The sequence below is a fragment of the Schistocerca cancellata genome, chromosome 2, assembly GCF_023864275.1.
Source record: "Schistocerca cancellata isolate TAMUIC-IGC-003103 chromosome 2, iqSchCanc2.1, whole genome shotgun sequence".
Classification (NCBI taxonomy): domain Eukaryota; kingdom Metazoa; phylum Arthropoda; class Insecta; order Orthoptera; family Acrididae; genus Schistocerca; species Schistocerca cancellata.
This window is the reverse complement of record NC_064627.1, coordinates 409682356-409701753: the sequence shown is the minus strand read 5'-3', so window position 1 is coordinate 409701753 and position 19398 is coordinate 409682356. Positions and strand designations below refer to the sequence as shown.

Sequence of the window (19398 nt, the reverse complement as noted above, 5' to 3'; positions counted from 1 at the left end):
TACTTACTGTAAAAATTATCAGACTCAGATAATGTTCTCTAGACATGAGGGGATGTACAGGCAGGCATGAGTGGACAGGAAGTGGCCGTACGTAGTTTGGTGATCGAATGAACAACAAGATATTTGCTACAAAAAACTGATCCCAAAGAGGTTTATTGCTAAATGTGGGTATACATCGGTGCCTAGAGAAGGCGAGAAGTGACCAAGGATTCGCTAAGTGCTGCACAAGAAGGCCTAAATCATGTCATTGGTGAGTGAAACAGGAACTTGTAACAGGACGAGCGCTGGCGAACAAGATATGGATGCGCCCCTGCACAGTTCCCTGCGCGTTTCCACCCAAGGCAACTTGTTATTCCTCTCACGCATCCCCGCTGGCCAAGGAGGCTGAACAAAGTTCCCTGTCGGTGTCCCTCGTTCAGTACCCATCACTATGAGAACCGTCAAGGCGTGAGACCGTGACACAGCCCGGTGTCCAAGCTGGCTACCATGTTTCAACAGGGAGAAAAGAAATATTTTTTTCCCGTTAATTGATCGGATCTGTCCTTTCCAATGTGGGGGCACCAAGAACAGAAAGACAAAACATATATCAGATATTATACATAAATCCTGTGTATAGAGAATGAGGTGAAGGTGCTAACTGAAGAAAAATTAGGTTTTGTGAAACTGTAGGACTCCAATGGTAGGGAGCAAGAACGTTGAATATTCACGTATCATTTGCATTCATTTCAGTTCGTCAAAAGATGGCGAAATCAGTACTGGAAGATACGACCTGAATCACAAGTTGACATGTTAGTAGAGTGTCCTTTAAGTAGAATATGTTACAGTCTGTTGTGTGGCTAATGTGGCTAACCAATGAGTACTATATTTCGGGGGCCAAATGCATGCAAACGGGTTTCCAACAACAAGAAAAATTAGGGACTAACGAGATAAGGTTCCAGAAGTTACGATAAAAAATGAAATGAGCGTATGGCATCTTTGGTCGAGAGGCCCCATTCGGGGAAGTTCAGCCGCCAAGTGCAAGTCTTATTTCAGGCGACGCCACATTGGACGAATTGCGCGCCGGTGATGAGGTTGACACGATGATGAGGACAACACAACACCCAGTCCCCGATTGGAGAAAATCTCCTACCCGGCCGGGAATCGAACCCGGGCTCGTTTGCATGGGAGGCGAGCACACTACCAACCAGCTAAGAGAAGATACGATACTGTCATGCGAAAACGATGGAAGAAGGACGGATCTGATAGTATGAATCAAGCTCCTTTTTCCTCTACGCCAATAATCGTAGAAAAATAAGCCTTTCTGTGCTAGCAGTATTCGTTTGTTCACTGCGACTTCTTACATATTATGATTATTCCAGACGGTTTTATATGCATCAATATTATCGTTTCATACCTAATTCCCTCCGTAAGTGATGTCATTCTGACCACATATCCAGTGTGAGAAACAGTCTTGAAAGTTCGTAAGCGTGTTGCATGGAAGGAGAAATAATTCTTATTCAGCAATAAAGTTAGTGAATCAGACAGTTGCGTACGCAAATTCAAGCAGACTGCAAGAGACAGTGTCGTCAAACGTATTCGTCGTTCGGTTTCCTCAAACTAAACAAACATAGTTATTTCTCTAATAGTTAAAATTTATCGCTTTCGGAAAAGGTACATTTTACTTTGGTAATGAGCGTTTCAACAAATGTAGCTCAGGGACCCACAGGTATCTGCGTATTGCCGCGTATTAGTCTGTGCAAGTGTTTGAATTTGCGCGCGCAGCCACATGATTGGGAAACTTCAACGATAAATAACTCGGAAATGGCACAACGTATTTAATTTTTTCTTAATAATTTTTTCTCAGCACAACATCCCGTGCAACATCCTCACAAGCTTTTTAGACTGTTTCTGACCCCCCTGCATAGAATATGACAGTAACAAAATTATGTCACAAAGTGAAAGTTACGGTAAAACAGTATTAGGAGACTATTGAGTAATTCCAGATCTTCCTTCTCCTTTTTCCTGGATTTGTTCAGTATCTTCGCGGGGTCGGCATGTTAACGTGGAAAGAAATCTGTGTATCCTATTTTTCTACATCCAATGTTATCCAGTGTGACTGTTTGAGAACGTTTTCGAAATCAATGCGAATTGTGTAACCGAGGCGGGACATGGGTTCCAGTCCGGTGTTCACTTAGTAGGATGCGGGAAAACGCCTAAAAACTGCATCCCGGTAGTCGGCACACCAGGCCTCGTCGTTAAGCCGGCGTGCTGTTTCGACCCAGGACCTGCGCGTCTCCCTGATTCCCGGAAGCGTGTGCTATTGGTGCAGATCTGATAATTCAGCTGAGTTTTGGATTCTTACTTCAACCCTACAGAACACAAATTCTTATCGAGCTCCAGCTCATATTCTTCAGACTCACTGGATTTCCGTTGTGTTGCATTCACTTATACCTCCGATATGCTCTACTAGCCTCCAGCGATGTGTCAGTGACTGCAGAATACATGCCGCGTCAAACTGAAGCTACTTTTAGGGCCAAAGATGGACCAACACATTGTTAGGTAGCAAATCCAACTAATGAGTGTTGTCATACAAAAGACATAAGACAGGATACACGAAGATCAAGGAAGTCATCTAAAACGTAGCCTGCATGGTCTTGTAACTTGGCAGATCGCATCCACTCCCACTCCATGAAAATCATTCACTAGATGAAGCTGGCCATCCTATACCACTTTCAAACTCCAGGTTGATTATAATTAAACTTCCGCTACTTGGGATGGCCCCATGAAAAACGAGTGATCGTAGGACAATGGAACTTTGTGGAAACATTTGTAATAACAGAAGGGAGAGAAGTAACGAATAAACCATTGAAATAGATACTTTCTAACTACCACATGGGAGAGTAATGATGGTTAATTGCGTACCACTTCTATATTCCATGTAACAAATGTTGTTCAACTGACGGCCGTCTGATTCGACGACAGCCTGGAAAAGCGCTGGAGATACTATTTCACAACTGTTCGCAGCACTTCGAAACCGGTGGATCATGGAATGTTCAGCTGCGTGCACTGCTTGAAGATCGCTCACTACGTCCAGCATTCTTAGCCATGGCAACAGCATAATCAACAATTTGTGGGGCAATTGCCCGTCGGCCTCTCCCGGAAGCAATTCCCAAATCGCCAGTTAATTTAAACTTCCGAATCATGTTCTTCAACCGCGGTGTGGAAAGAGGAACTATCCTTATTCCTTTAAAGCATCGACACGCGCTTAGTGCAGCATCAGTATTGCTGCTGTTTTGATAAAACAGCTTTACGAGGAAAGCGCAGCATACTTTGTCCACCATACAGTAAATAGTTCTCCATCGACACTGGCACAAGTAGTAAAAGTTTAGTTATAACCACTCTGTACTTACATACGTTTTCAAGATGTTAGAACGTAGAGAAAGTTACATTTGTAACGTCAGTCACTCACCCTGATTAATGTTTTCTATAGTGCATCAAAAATACTTAAGATGAGTACCGAAGTGGAATATGTAACGAGGTCACTCGCGAGTCGTCTTTCAGTCCTTTTAAAGTGACGTGTCTTCTGTATCGCCACGTCCTCAATCTGGTGTTGTGTAGTACCAATCCATTCTTATATCTTCCTTCTGATTTTGGAATCCCAAATGGTTGCCAATGCAAGTTTAGCATGATGTTTTCAACATATTTGTGATACGAGGTCGATCTTTTAAATATATTCCCGCGCATTAAATACCACAGCACACAACTGCCTAGTATCAAGTGAGCATAGGCACTGTAATACGTCAACAACAACGCGTTAAGTTGCTACTTACAGATTACATTCTGCAATCATGTCTTGTCATCTATTGATGAAATTGCCACCAATGTTCAACATAGGCTTCCTGACTGGAAAGCCAGCAGAGTGGAGCAGTTTATTCACAAGTGAATTCCTTGAAAGACAGGGGGACATTATTATAAGGGTTTTTGGATGGCATTAAGAATTATTTCATGAAAAATGTGTGAGGAATGGCGTTATATGGGTACCTCGATTGCTTTCACGTTACAAGCAATGGATTTATCACTTGCATGTTCAATTGGGTACTGCACCTAATAAGTAACATTGGTTACGAAATTCTGAAAGTATCTTGACTGAACACGTTGTGATAGGCAGAAACATTTAGGCTCATTGCTGTGTCTCGGAATCGTCAACTGGTTACGTCTCTGACTATATATGACGCACCATAACTAATCTTGCTAGGTGTTTTCAAACATTTTTGTTTTGATTGAAATATTACCGTGATTGTACTCTGACTAATGAAATGAACAAGGTTCGTTTAGGACTATCACAATGTACAGCGTACGAGCATGGAGAGCTGTGCATTAAAATGGGGTATCGGGAATACCCTTACGGTCTAATGTTTAAAGTTGCATGAAATATAAAGGGTCGCCCTTGCGCCAGGGTACATCCCGTTTTGAACTAGTTTGATATTAGAGCAAATTTTCTTCAACAACCATTAGAATGGAAACTGTCCCTACTTAAACATAGAACTTCACTAGTCTCAAAATAGCTGGCATATGGTGCTCGAATAAATATCTTATATGAGAACATATTTCCGGCAGAGGCTTATTATTGATTATTAACATTAACTGTTAACTAATACAGCCTCCGGAAAAATATTATTCTGCAAGATATAAAAACTGATCTTTCAGTGTACCTAATGCGATTACTGTCACATTTATTCATTTTTTTTTGCACTGAATACACTCCACTTAAAAAATACAGTAATATGTTCAGTTATCATTGTGTCTTTCATTTTACTTTGACAAGGTTAGTACTACACTGACAAAATTTGAATAGACGTCACCTTCTAGATGTACAAATTCGCTTACCAACTTTCGTTTATATCGCACACCACGAAGAGTGCGATATAAACGAAAGTTTGTAGGCGTAGTTATACATCTGGAAGGTGATGGCTATTCAAATTTCGCGTTAGTCGCGTAAGAGTGGCGCTAGTAGCGGCACTATGAGGATGCAAATCAAGTTTGCCTTAAATATACGCAGTATCGTTCGTGAGCGATAGTTACCTTTGAGACTAGACGTGATAAGTTGATGTTAATCAAGAATGCCGTTAAGGCTACAAAGACTCGATTATCAACACCTCACTGAATCTGAACAAGATCGTGTTACAGTGCTACAAGAAGCTGGATCTTTCTTCTGCTATACTGCACAAGGACTTTGTAGGAATGTAGCCTCTGTACACGACTGATGGCAGCAGTTGTCACCAGAATGTACTGTCGCAAGAAGAGCAGACTCTGGGCTCCAGATGGCCATGTGGAAGACCATCGTGTTCGGCGTATGGCTCTGACGCATCGTATTCTGCAGCAGCAATTTCAGCAGCAGCAGTTGGTATCACAGTGACTCAACAGACAGTTACAAACTGGTTACTTCAAAGACGGCTTCTAACCAGATGCTGTGTAGAGTATATTCTCAAACCACACCCATTTGGGACTTCAGTGGTGTAAAGTGAGAGCTCATTGGAGGGCAGGGAGAAAGTCGGTTGTATTTTTCTGATGAAAGGGGGTTTTGCCTCGGTGCCAGTGATGGCCCCACGTTGGTTAGAAGGAGGCCACTGTGAGACTGCAACCAACCTGTTTGCATGCCAAACAAACTGAACCTACACTGGAGCTATGGTCTGGTGTTCAACGTCTTATGACTGCAGGAGCACTCTCGTGGTTATCCCACGCATCCTGACTGCAGTGTTGTACGTCAACCTGGTGATTAGATCTGTTATGCGGCCATTCATGAACAGAAATTCAGCGAGTGTTTTTCAACAGGATATCGCTCGTCCGCATACCAATGTTGCTCTAAAGAATGTCGACATGTTGCCTTGGTTTGCTCAATCAACAGGTCCGTCTCTAATCGAGCACGTATTAGCCATCATCGGACGGTAACTCCAGCGTCATCCTCAAACAGCGTTAATCATCCCTGTATTGACCCATCAAGTTCAATAACCATGGAACGTTATCCCACAAACTGACATCTGGCACCTGTATAACACAATGCATACACGTTTGCGTGCTTGTATTCAACATTCTGGCGGTTACACCTGCTATTAATGTACCAACATTTCACATTTGCAATGGCTTATCTAAATGGTTCAAATGGCTCTGAGCACTACGCGACTAAACTTCTGAGGTCATCAGTCACCTAGAACTCAGTACTAATTAAACCTAACTAAACCTAAGGACATCACACACATCCATGCCCGAGGCAGGATTCGAACCTGCGAACGTAGCGGTCGCTCGGCTCCAGACTGTAGCACCTAGAACCGCACGGCCACTTCGGCCGGCGCAATGGCTTATCTCACGCATACATTAACCTATGATCTTGCTTTGTTAACCTCTTAAATATTTTACCTAGACAAATGTATTCCAGAAATTTCATTACCCTACACTAATTATTTTTTGGTATTGCGATTCTTTTTCCGTCAGTGTATACGACCTTGCTACATTCAGGCTCTTCTGAGTTTGAGAATCACTTAAGCCATCGGTCAGCTGAAGAATTTGGTTTGAAAGAGAAGCCCTCTGTAGCCTATGGCTTTGAGTGTTAATGAGTAATACTGAATTCATTTGGACTGTGTGCATTACAAAGTGTCGCTGAGTGGTTTGGCGGGTGGCTGTTCGCGCGCTTGTCATGAATAAACCTGCGCGCCTGACGCCATCCGTTCCCGTTATTCATGAGTGCCGGTCCTAACAGAGAAACTGATTTGCGTAAATAGCTTAATCCACGAGATCATTAACTGCCTAACTACGACCACAGTTGCTGGGAAATGAAGGCTACGCGCCAAATAACCTGAATGACGTCCACTGCTCTGGAATATTTAACAGTTAGTGCGTGGAATTGTGCAGCGTAATAGCTGTCAGGCAGAGCGAGCTCTGTAGCTGATGACGTATTGATGTCACCTGCTTTCGGTTATCGTGGAATAAAGAAATGTAATGCCGAAAAACTCAACTGTAGTATATTGTTAAACTGGCTTGGCGAAATTCTGGACGGCAAGTTTTTACAAAGGAGTAATCGAAGGTAGTAGTGATAAAGCAACAGGCCGTTTGAGAAAATTCTCAAATCTCCACCGGGCTACGCACCATAAACAAAACTCATATTGTGTGATGAGAGTACTGTATCACTGGCAGCATTCTAGGTATGGTTATAGACAGGTCGTAGCATCCCTGGGGAGGAAAGGAATGAAGTCTCCATATGAACATTTTAGGTTAGACATAATCGTGGTGACTGAATACCATTTTGAAAACAAATATAGCGTAACAAATATCTTTATTTGCAATACTTTGATGGGAGTCAATGTATCTCACCGCCAAAATCATAAGAGTTTATTTGACATTAATATTGGACAAAATTTATTTTATATGTGAAATGCTGTGGAAAGTCTCTAACGGTATATACTGTCGTATATTTATTTCGTACTTCAGTATTTATAACACGTCTCTCTACTGTTAGTAAATGTAAAGGTTATATTACGGCTCGAACGAACCGCGTAACTTCCACTTGGTACGACCTGTCTACAATCATACTTAGAATGCTGCCAGAATTTCGCAATTTGCCCAAAATTACCCCTATGTTCAGTACATTAACTCCAAAATTAGTGGCATGTCTTCGATTTTCTCTTGGACACTCCCCGCGTCAGTAAATCATCACGTAAAAGTGTTAGCAATGTTAAGCTAAGGAGCAGTATTACATACTTATTTATAAACTTAAAAAGTGGTAAATTATACCTGATATACTCTAACTGTCAGAAGAAAGACGAAAAAATGTTTAAATAATATGAAGTACATAATAACGAGTTCCATTTGCAACTACATCTATTACGATGTTTTTAAGCTAACGATAACGTTTAAACTTGGCATGAAGCACACGTCAATAAGTATAATCCTTCCATTTCAACATTTTGCTGTTGCAACATTTTATCCGGATCAGTACTTGTCTTTGTTGGCTTTCTTTTCAGTTTTTGGTAATGAATCAGACCCGAGAATATTTAGTGGAATGCAGGCGTCTAATGCACTCTTCTTAATTTTCTTACAAAAATGTGTGATCAGAATAAGTAATGAGAGAAATGTCTGAGTACGTTCAGTTTTGCTCAGCTGTTTAAACATCAAATAATGTAGAAGTTTCCAGCACAGTAAGTACAATTTTCCAAAGGGGACGTTACAGAGTCCCATAAATATTTCCCATTAGCTTCAGATCGGACGAAACAAACCACTGTAGTCCGTAGCCTGTGCCTTTCTGTAACGGGCAGTTATCCTTCTGGAAGATGCCATCACCGCGGGGAAGACATCAAGCATGAAGTGATACAGGTGGTCCACAGTAATGTTCACGTAGTCCTCAGCTGTAATTGTGCATTATATTACCAGCACAGGTTCCACGGAAGCCCAGGTGAATGTCCTACATGACACAGTATTGTCCCCACCGGCCTACCTGTGTGGCGAGCTCCACGTAACGATTGATTATGGGGTTATGGGACCCACGTGTCGAGCAGCCGTCCGCCTGGATGTAGGTGTATCAGAACACGACCATCAACTTGATGTAAGAAGAAACGCAATTCACTGGCTGGGCGATACGTTTCCATTATTTCACGGTCCAGTGTCGAGGATCCCGTGCTAACTGCAATGTAATTGACGATGCTGTTACGTCAGCACTGGAACATGTGCGGATCGTCTGTCGCGGAACTCCATGTTCAACAATGTGCGATGAACGATGTGCTCTGAAACTTTTTCCTGCACGAGAACTGCGCTCTGTCGTCAGATCACCCACAGATTGCCGCCTATTCTGGTTTACAGAGTGGGGAAGCCTTCATACGCCATGCTCTGTGATGTCTCTAATGCCTTGCCGCATACTTGTTGTTTCACCGTCCTTCAACCACTTTCCATAGATGCTCACGACAGTAGCATGTGAATAGCAGAACAATTTCGCTATTTCCAGCACCGATCCACAGTGATCTCTCCTCTGTCAAAGCCGCTTGTGTTGGTGGATTTCCTCATTTATGGCTCGTATTGTTACTGGCCATTACAATGAATCTTTGATCGTCTCTGCTCAACTGTTAGCAACTCATGGTGATGTTGATTCTTGATCACGGGGCTCCGGATTAGATTCCCGATCCTGTCGGGAAGTTCTTCCACTCGGGACTATCTGTGTGTTGTCCTCATCATCATTTGATCATCATCGACGTGCAAGTCGCCGTAATTTGCACATTTTATTTAATTTATGTTCCACTTATTTACTTCCCTTACCACGTCGCGCGACCGCAGTGTCACCAGACGGCATTCCGTATCGCGGAGGGCGGTGGGTACAATGTTTTTGCTCGTCACTCTACGTACGCGCTTTTTTATCTGCGGAGCTGTTTGCAGAATTCAGAGGAATTAGTGGATCATTACTAAACTTCTTCTGACTTGCAGAGTTCCTGTCCGCTAAGAACATGCATAATTATATTTCCTCCACAGTGCTCGTCCATGTTCTCCATGCTCGCCACTTTGAGATTCCCATACGAGGCCGAACGGTATTGTGCATCCGCACTGAAGGTGAAAGAGGCATTGCCCATCGAGGCGAATCAATTATATGCCCTTGGGCATGGGTGTGTGTGTTTGTCCTTAGGATAATTTAGATTAAGTAAAGTGTAAGCTTAGGGACTGATGACCTTAGCAGTTAAGTCCCACAAGATTTGACACACATTTGAACATTTTTGAACAGTTATATGAATGCGTGGTGTGTGTTCTTTCGGACATAAATCCACCACCTTCAGTGCGGATGCACAGTTACGTTCGACCTGTGAGACTCCCAAAGTAGCGAGCATGGAAGACATCGACGGGAACTGTGGATAGGTGGCACGAGGTGGGAATGTGGGTCGGCCGAGAGGCGTGACGAGATAATCCACGCATTGCGATAAATACTGTGTTCGGATGGTGCAGATGATAACGCAACTGCCTAGTAAGCAGAAGAACCAGGATTAAAATCCCAGCCCAGCACACATTTTCACTCGTCGCCACTGATTCCGCATAAAGTCCCCATGCAGCTGACATCAACAGTTCCTTCTCTTCCATTTCATTCCCTTTACTCCCCCCCTTCCCCCCTCCACCACACACACCTCACCTTCAGTTTATATAACGAAGATAGTAACCCGCGCTCGAGGACGAGCTGCTGAATGGATCTTACGATATTTTGACGGTTTTCGATAAATCTAGTCCAGTGTACATGATAATAGTAGAAGTATCTATTAACACACAGTAATACAATTGTGAGGCACGTCGACTTACGTACCATACGAAGGAAGATATTTTGTTGGAACTCAATACGAGTTTCCTAATTTTGGTCCCTTCATTAAGCCCTCAAAACCACAGGGTCAGTAATTTTCTTCATGGAGCTGTGGGACTCAAAATAACGACACGAATTATTTGGTTAATACTTGTACAAATATTGAATATAGTGCCTCTAAATGATAGATGAAATCAGTATGACATTATTTAGCAGGGGAAATTAGTCGCTGAGGTGGCTTCCAATTGCACCTGACCATTGAGCCGCACGAAATTAGAGGAGTTTATCACCAAGCTATTATGTGAAGCTTGCAGATTCAGAAATAATGATACGATTAAATCCAAATTCGGAGGATGAATAGAATAGTGTATGAGGAATATGTTATTTAAGATTCCAAAGAAATGATGTCGTTGATGCTCGACAGCGCCTCCTTTTGTGTGACTGGGAAGATCGCTCTTACACCGAGGTCGGCCGTCAAACGAATGGAGACGTGAAATCAAGTGGCACTTTGCAAGTACATGTACCATGACTTAGTAGGAACATATCTGGCAAAATGCGGCGGGCACAACTGTCTTTAAAGAACGAAGGGTACTGTTGTTTTTCTCACCTGCAAGATCAACTTACGTCACCTATCGAACATGAGTAGGACATGTTGATACTTGGTGTAAAAATAGCGGGACGGATATTCATGAGGAATATACCCATGGTGTTTAGAGGCTGTGACGGCACCATGTGGAGGTTTTACACCACGTGCCTGATATTATGGCACAGCCTCATGCACCCTTTCAGTGCCGTAGATTGCACAAACGTCATTGTTTCATTGGAATGTTGGCTACACGATGCCAGTTGGGTTCCGCCTCTTTATGCACACCACAATACTTCGCATATTATTTTTCATGTCCAGACATATTTCTTCACATCTGTGTCATTATCAGTGGGCTCGTATTCTATTGTTGATTAGGCTTTGTTAGACCTAATCAATTACAAATGAAAGTAAGAATTTGGCAATAGATTAAAAAAAAGTAACCCTCATTTTCATTCAGGAATTTTATAGTAAAAATTATTTTCAGACTCCTATGAAACCTAACAGCATTGACGGTGGAACTTTTGTGCTGACTTAGGTTTGAGTACTAATTGTATTATTATAAGATTCCGTGGTTTATAAAAGCTGGATGAACCGAATTCTCATGATTCCTCATGCGAACACGTCCCTGAAGAAAGACTCACAAGGTTGATGAGAGGGATCGGTAACTGCGATGCTACTTTGACATGGACTGTGGACCCAACAGAATCCTCCTACCAGGCTCTTCAGTACCAGCGTCCTAATAAAATAAATCGCATTGTCTTGCTGTGTGAGTGACGCAGAAGATAAGTTTTAACCACCTAACTAGAACGGCATTCTTTCTTTGAGAACAACAGCACGCTTTCTTCGTGAAGTGTAAGAATTTTAGCTTGAGTGTATTTGTCAAGTGTAGCTTAACGAAGCGAGTGTCTGTAGAGTTTTATTGTTGCATTTGTGTTTCTGGAGTGTCTACGAAGTTTTATTGTCGCATTTTTGGTTCTCATGACCGGTGAGGGTGAAGCCCCGTGCCGACATCCAACCACCCGTTTCTCGCGCATCATCAACGAGATCTCCGAGCATAACATCCTCATCCGAATGGCTGATAACCATCGTCGGTGTCATAACTGCCCCCACGTCATGAGACACAACGAATTCAATCCAACATATTGACGCGAAGTCTACATTGGCAAATTCATATGCAGGGCATCCGCAGCTGGTGACGAACGAAAACACCGCTGATAGCTGGTAATAATTGTTTCTGATCAACCTACCTGTTTCGCTGCCTCGTCTTCAGGTGCAACAAAAATCATTATATTACTCCATCATAGGTAAACCCAACGATCTTAGCGAAGGTATTACAGTTCTGGGGATACTGTCAATATTTAAAAAGAGTAGACGAGCGAAGGCTGCGTGGGAAGATGGTCCATATGATATCCTCAACTAATGTTGCCAGGGACATTACGTGGACCACTTTCTCAAGTAGCCTTCGTTAGTGTACTTTTTAAATATTGACAGTATTCTCCGAATGGCAGTACCTTGCCTAAATTTGTGGGTTCACCCTCGTATAATGGATTAATACAGGTTGTACATAAAGTCCTGGAACACTTTCAATTATTTCTAGCACAAGAACTAACCATTGTACAGATGTCATATATATTGCATTTTGATGAGAAACTCTGAAAGGTTTTTTTTACAAATATTCGATATTCGAACCATGAGTGACCCGGCAGTCGTCAATACGGTAATCGAATTCTTCTCATGCCCGTCCCAGCATGGTATCGTCGACTGTGGCAGTCGCTTCCCGTATTGTCTCCCGGAGCTCTGATACATCACGTGGTAGAGGCGGTATATACACCAGATCTTTAATGTGTCTCCACAGAAAACAGCCACACGGACTGAGATCTGGTGATCGGGGAGGCCATTTCATGAAACAGCTCGCTCCGCACCTGAACTCGCCACGTTTGCGACTAGCGCCGACTATCGGCAATTACCAAACTACGCTGTGGCCGTATATATGAAAAAACTTTGAGAATTTCTCTTCAAAATGACATATGTAAGCCGCGCGGGATTATCCGAGCGGTCTTAGGCGCTGCAGTCATCGACTGTGCGGCTGGTCCTGGCGGAGGTTCGAGTCCTCCCTCGGGCATGGGTGTGTGTGTTTGTCCTTAGGGTAATTTAAGCTAAGTAGTGAGTAAGCTTAGGGACTGATGACCTTAGCATTTAAGTCCCATAAGATTTCGCACACATTTGAACATTTTTACATATGTGTGATATCTGTACAATGTTTGATTCTTATGCAATAAATAATTGAAAGTGTTCTCGGACTTTATGCACACCCTGTATTATAATGTTTGTAACTATCTGACATTTTCAGAAGAAGACCGATCTCTGTATCATTGTAAAAAAAGTTCCAAAATATAAGTTCTATTGCTCACATTGCAGTTGATGCATATTCTGGTTACAAGTTCGACGAAGTGAATTATGAAGCCGCTACATGTGGTACATTGCCATCTAGCCTGATGGCAGTGTACCACATGTAGTGGCTTTATAATTCACGTATCCGATTATCGGATGATAGCAATGTAACTTTGCCGAAACTAGTAATCAGGATTTGTATCAATTGCGATCTGGGCAATAAAGCTGCTACTTTGGAAGCTTTTTAAAATTCTTATAATTTTTGTTGCACCTGAAAATGCGACTGTAAGCCGCGAAACCGTTAGCGTGGTGACTTAAAAATAAGTTTTACCAGCTGTCAGCAGTGTTTTCATTCACCAGAAGCTACACTGGTGTGCGAAACCTGAGGACGAAACCAACTGTCGCATGATGTGACAGTGCTAAGTAACATAGCTCGATGAAATTTGGTCCGTACGTAGAAAGAACTGCTAGAGTATGGTACGTAAGATAACTGCATGAAATGCGCAATGGCACGAGCAGAAATGACACTTTTATTCAAAGCCTATAATTACACCGAAGTCACCGCGATTTATGATGTTCCTCAGGACATTACCAAAGGCGGGACATGGTTCTCAATAGGTTGTGTGATCACGTGCTCCCATGCTGGCCCCGAGATTGGTAAGAAGCCCTTGAGGTAGGACGCTCCATTCCTCCACCTGCGCGGTTGATGGCCGTTCAAATGGACTTGCAGCAATACGTCTCTCCAGCGCATCCCACGCATACTTTACGAGATTTAAGATGGGAGAGCGGACAGGCCGGTCCATTTTCTCAATATCCCTCGCCAATTGAGCGTACATAATGCACACAGGGACATTGTCGGATATGAACATTTTGGTTGTCCCGGTATTGTGGAGTGGAGAGACATAATGTTGCAAGGGCGTAGTGGCTTCAAAGTCTCTGAACACGATACACTCGCCAGTCACCGTTATTGTGTCACTGTTCTCCTTCCCCCTTTTCTTATGTTCAGGGGTGTACTAGATCCCGACTTCTCTTTTATGGATGGCAGTGCACGACATCATCGAAGAGCGCAAGTGGAGGAGCTCCTGGAACGAGAGGAAATTCAGCGAATGGATTGGTCTACCAATTCGCCCGACTTGAGTCCATCGACCATGTATGGGATGCGGTGGGGAAACATATTGTAACACGTCCGCATGCTCCAAGGAGCATCTGGCAGTTGTCATCCATGCTGGTGGCTGACTGGAACACCCTATGACGAGAACTCCTCACTGAACTTGTGCGAAGCGTAGGACCACGTTGCAATACGTACATCGCCGTCCTTGGTGATCAAATGCGCTATAAGAATCTTTTGTAATGTCCAGAGGATCATCATAAATAGCGGTGGCATCAGTTTAACTATTGTCTTCTAATAAAAGTGTCATTGTTCGTATCATTGAGTATTTCTTTCAGTTACCTTCTGTACTGTACTGTACTGTACTATATTGTACTGTTGCAGTTCTTTCTATATATGGCCCAAATTTAATTGGGATTTGTTATTGGCAATGGTACTTCATACGAAAATTACTTTTGTTGTTAAGTTTTGCACGTTAGTGTAGTTACCACCCTCTAGCGGGCCAAATACGGCTGTGAACATTTCTTGTATTAGGCTTCGGAGCATCTACCTCCGAATCGAGTGCGACCATATGGACATGTGCTACTGGCTTCTCATACAGTGGCGGTTGTGTTGGCACCTCTCCACTTCTACATGATTACTCTGCAGTTCACACTGAAGCGTTCGGCAGAGGGTTCATACAACTACTTCGAACTATTTCTCTATCATCCACTATCGAATAATACACCTAAATAATCCCGTGCGATATCTAATTTCTCTTGTTGTATTATTTTATTAGGATGGTCATTTCTTGCTCAGTAGGTGAGAGTCAACAAAACGTTTTGAGATTCGGAGGAGAAAGTTGGTGATTGAAATTTCGTAAAAATATCCAGCCGTAACGAAAATTGCCTTGTTTTAATGATTGACACCCCAATTGGAAGAGCATATTTTGGACAGTATCTCCTATCTTTCCTTGTAATAGAAACTGAACTGATCATTTTTGAACTTTGTTGATATCCTTCATCAATTCTATCTGGTAAGTACCCCAGCAGTCGAGAAAAGGACCGATGAGCCAAGTATAAGACGTCCGTTTGTTGCATCTTCGCCCAATAAAAAGCTGTCTTTGCTTTCTTTCACAACAACTTCTATGTTATAGTTATGGTGCAAATTGTTCCTAATCGTAATAGCTATGTATGATCTGGAGAAAAAGAAACGAAGTACCACCGCACCACGAAGAAATTATCGGAATCGGACGAAAAGTCGGTAAATGTGTTGTGCATGCAGAGACAAAATTGACTATAATTTCAGAAAAATTGGATTATTTATTCAAGAGAAAGATCTTCACAAACTAAGCAAGTCAGTAACGATTTGGTCCACCGCTCTCCCGTATGCAAGCAGTTGATTGACAGAGTTATTGGATGTCATGCTGAAGGATATCGTGCCAAATACTGCCCAGTTTGCGTGCTAGATCGTCCAAATCCCGAGCTGGTTGGAGGTACCTGCCCGTAATGCTCCAAACGTTCTTAATTGGGGAGAGATCCAGCGATCTTCCTTGCCAAAGTAGGATTTGGCAAGCACGGAAACAAGCCGTGTGAGGGCGGGAATTATCTTGCTGAAATGTAAGCCCAGGATGGCATGCATGAACGGCAGCACAACGGGACACGGAATGTCGTAAGGGCACTGCTTTGCTGTATGGGTGCCGTAGATGACAACCGAAGGGGTCCTGATATGAACTGAAATGGCGCAACAGACCATCACACCTGGCTGTCGAGCCATATGGCGGGCGACATTCAGGCTGGTATCAAGCCGCTGTCAAAGGTGTCTACAGACACGTCTTCGCTGGTCATAGGGGCTCAGTTCGAAATGGGACTCATTTTGCTACGAGTTGTCTTCGTGCTTGTCAAACTCTACCTTGGTCTCTGAACACTATTGAACAACACGGTTAACTTACTGAGGCTTCATTATTAATTACGTTCAGTTATATTTTCAGTAAGAAAACAAATCCGGTAATGATAGTCTTCTACTTGTATTAGTCTTCTTCAGCTTTAAACAACGACACTCGGGTATTCCATAACTGGATCCAAAGTAGGTGACAATGGTTGAGGATAATGACAAGATTCAGTACCTACAGATTTTACGTATGTTACTTATTAGGCAACTAAAGTCACTCAGATTCTGCCACAGGGTAATGCCTCACAAAGTTTTAAACATGAACGAAAATCAAACGATCTTACAGATCGATGCAGATGTTAAGCCGCTGCCTTCATTATCTTTGGGAGCCAGTTATGGGGCGGGATCTTGATGTTGTTGGTGCCTGTTACATCTGCCCACACTCTTCAGGCTTTCAGTGCCTCGCTGGTAACAATTCCGTGGGTTTACTCTCACGTCTCGCAACGAAGTCAGTCTTGGTACACTCTGCTCCGACATCACATTCGCGTCCAAAGTGAGCGCTTCTTCGCAAGTTTTTGCTGTCTGTCAACGATGTTGCTTTTCCTAATTTTCCCTAATGGCATTAACCCAGGATATTTACATCATAATACAGTATAATTTATGCAAGTTACAGCACATATTAAATTTATAGTAAACACGCAATATAAAACATCATATTTACAGTGAATATATTTGACAAAAAATTTTAAGTAGCACAGCTGTATCATAGTGTCACAACTTCCTGTTAGTTACTATGAACTGTGACATTTCTGACAAGAAACTACGATAACTGTGTAGGCTTCTGCGCCGAGAGATAGTTGATGTAATAGTTTTCTGAATAACGTACTGCGTCATAATGTAGAAGTTTTACTGGAGAAACCAACAGTTCGGACACAGTTACAGTGACATTCATCTGGGTCTACGGATGACACCCAGCAGAAAACCTCTGTAACTGTCGCGAAACGTTGGTGCCTCATGTATAGTTTTCTTACGTAATGATATGGTGCTATACTCAGAAAACTGTGTCAAGAAACCACGAATTCAATCGCATAGCTGTGGCAGATCGCTCAATTTAACTAACCCAGAATGACTCTCTAATTATTCCTGCTCTGGGTTGGCAACGATTATTATTGGTAATGAAAATGTGTCGTGGATGTTGCTGCTGCATACAGGTCATCCTCATTGCTCAACTATTCTGTGAAAATAGCCGAGTCCACAATTATAGTCCACTCCAGAATTACTGTTCACTTTTGGATATCGAAAAGAGCGCCGGCTGATTTTAGATTAGGCCTTACACTCGGTGGCATCCATTCTTTTGCAGTGCCAGCGTTAGGTCAAATATCGAACGAGATAGTAGAGAAGGGACACAGTGATCCAGCGGCTTGTCCAGTTTGGAACAAGAGAGAGAGAGCGAGACAGAGCTCGAGACAGAGCGAGAGAGAGAGAGCGAGAGAGTGGAGGGGAGGGGGGAGATGAGATAGAGTGGAAAAAGGGAGGGGAAGAGGTGGGGAGGGTGTGACACGTCGTAAAGGCGGCGCGGTGCAACAGATGAGCCCCGTGCCCCGCTGGCTGCGAGGTTTTATCGCCGCTTTTAACGGCGGCGTAAACGCCCGGCCCACGGCAGCTGCTCGCCGTATGGTTCAATTTCCAATTTAGGCCGCCGCCGCCGCGGTGCGCCGACGGGACGGCCGTAAAGTCCGCACGCCGCCACACCACACCACACAATGCCAGCACCCTTCAGCGCGTGCTCCTTATTCGCCAGCACTGCCGTTATGAAACTGGTCTGATCTGTCGGGTGGCCTACGTCTAAATTCTCGTAGTGGTAAATTTTGTTAAACCACATCACTCTGGAAGGAAATATAATACTAACATCAAACTTTTCGCAGCTGATTCGGTTATCTGCAATGAAGTAATGCCCGGGAAAAGCATCACAAATATTCAGTAAGATCTTGATAAGATTTCAAACTGGTGAAAATATTGCTTTAAGAGTTCAGAACGTGACGAAACGTAAAAGTGTAGTGTTCCTCGATTACTACATCAGTGTATGACAGCTGTGATCTGTGAATAAGTACAAATACCTGAGTGTAGCAATATTTAGGGATGTGAAATGGTGTTATCAAATAAGTTCAACTGTAGGTGTAACAGATGGCCGACTTCCCTTCATTGGCAGAGTAGAGGGAAAACGCAGTCTACAGAGCAAACTGCCTACAAAACACTCGAGACCATTCCTAGACCCTTGCTCAAAGTCTGTGTGACCCATACGAAATAGGACTAAAGTACATTATTCAACATACACAAAAGAGGTCGGAATAAATGGTCGCCAGTTTGACTCATGTGAGGACACGATTCTGAAGAATTTGAACAGGAAGACGCTTCAAGATAGATGCAAACTATCCCGCATAGTCCAACTTAAAAAGTTCAGAGTACTAGCATTAAGTGAGGATTCTAGGATTTTCCTTTGTTCTCCTACGTATCGCTGCCTTAGAATCCGTTAAGAAGTGATCACTCTAGGGGCTATTTAAGAACCTGCCCGGATATCAGCGCACGATTGCAAGGCCGCTTCCGGGATTCGGGGAGGCACGCTGGCCCGGATCGGATCCGCCCGAGGGACTGACGAGGAGAGCAGGTGTGTCAGACGGGCGGTTTTTAGACGGTTTGCCTGGTACCCAAGGGCCACTTCACTTACACGATTCGCATACACTTAGAAAACGTTCTCACACTTTCACATGGGATAACTCTAGACAGTCAGTTGTGGTACAGGACTATTGGTACAGGATTATTTTCGTCCATGTTGCTTGCGTTAATAATTTGTATCTCCTGACTATTTTACAGCATAATCTTCATTCTGATTACGGTGCATTATTGGACTCTATCTAACCTTTTGAATAGTTGTCCCCGGAGCAGAGGTGAAGATAGAACTACCTTCTGAACTGCTGTGATGAAAGTCTTTTATAATTTCTAAGTTTAGCGCTATGCAAGACTCCTAGTTAATGTCTTTTATGTTACGCTAATTGGTTTCAAGTTTTCAAAACAGCTTGGTCAGGTTGGTTCAACTTATTAAATGATACCTGATTTAAAAATGAAATAAAAATCATTGAAGTTTGTTTTAAG

General features: G+C 43.0%; 1 protein-coding gene across 1 annotated transcript in view; it reads right to left on the bottom strand.

Moving 5' to 3' along the window:
• Positions 1–18130, bottom strand: part of LOC126154436 (uncharacterized) — a 125550-nt gene extending 107420 nt beyond the window's left edge. The window contains exon 1 of the mRNA XM_049916136.1: positions 17907–18130. Within this exon, the coding sequence (XP_049772093.1) occupies positions 17907–18130 (224 nt within the window). The remainder of the gene's footprint in view (positions 1–17906) is intronic.
• Between the last annotated feature and the right edge of the window lie 1268 nt (positions 18131–19398).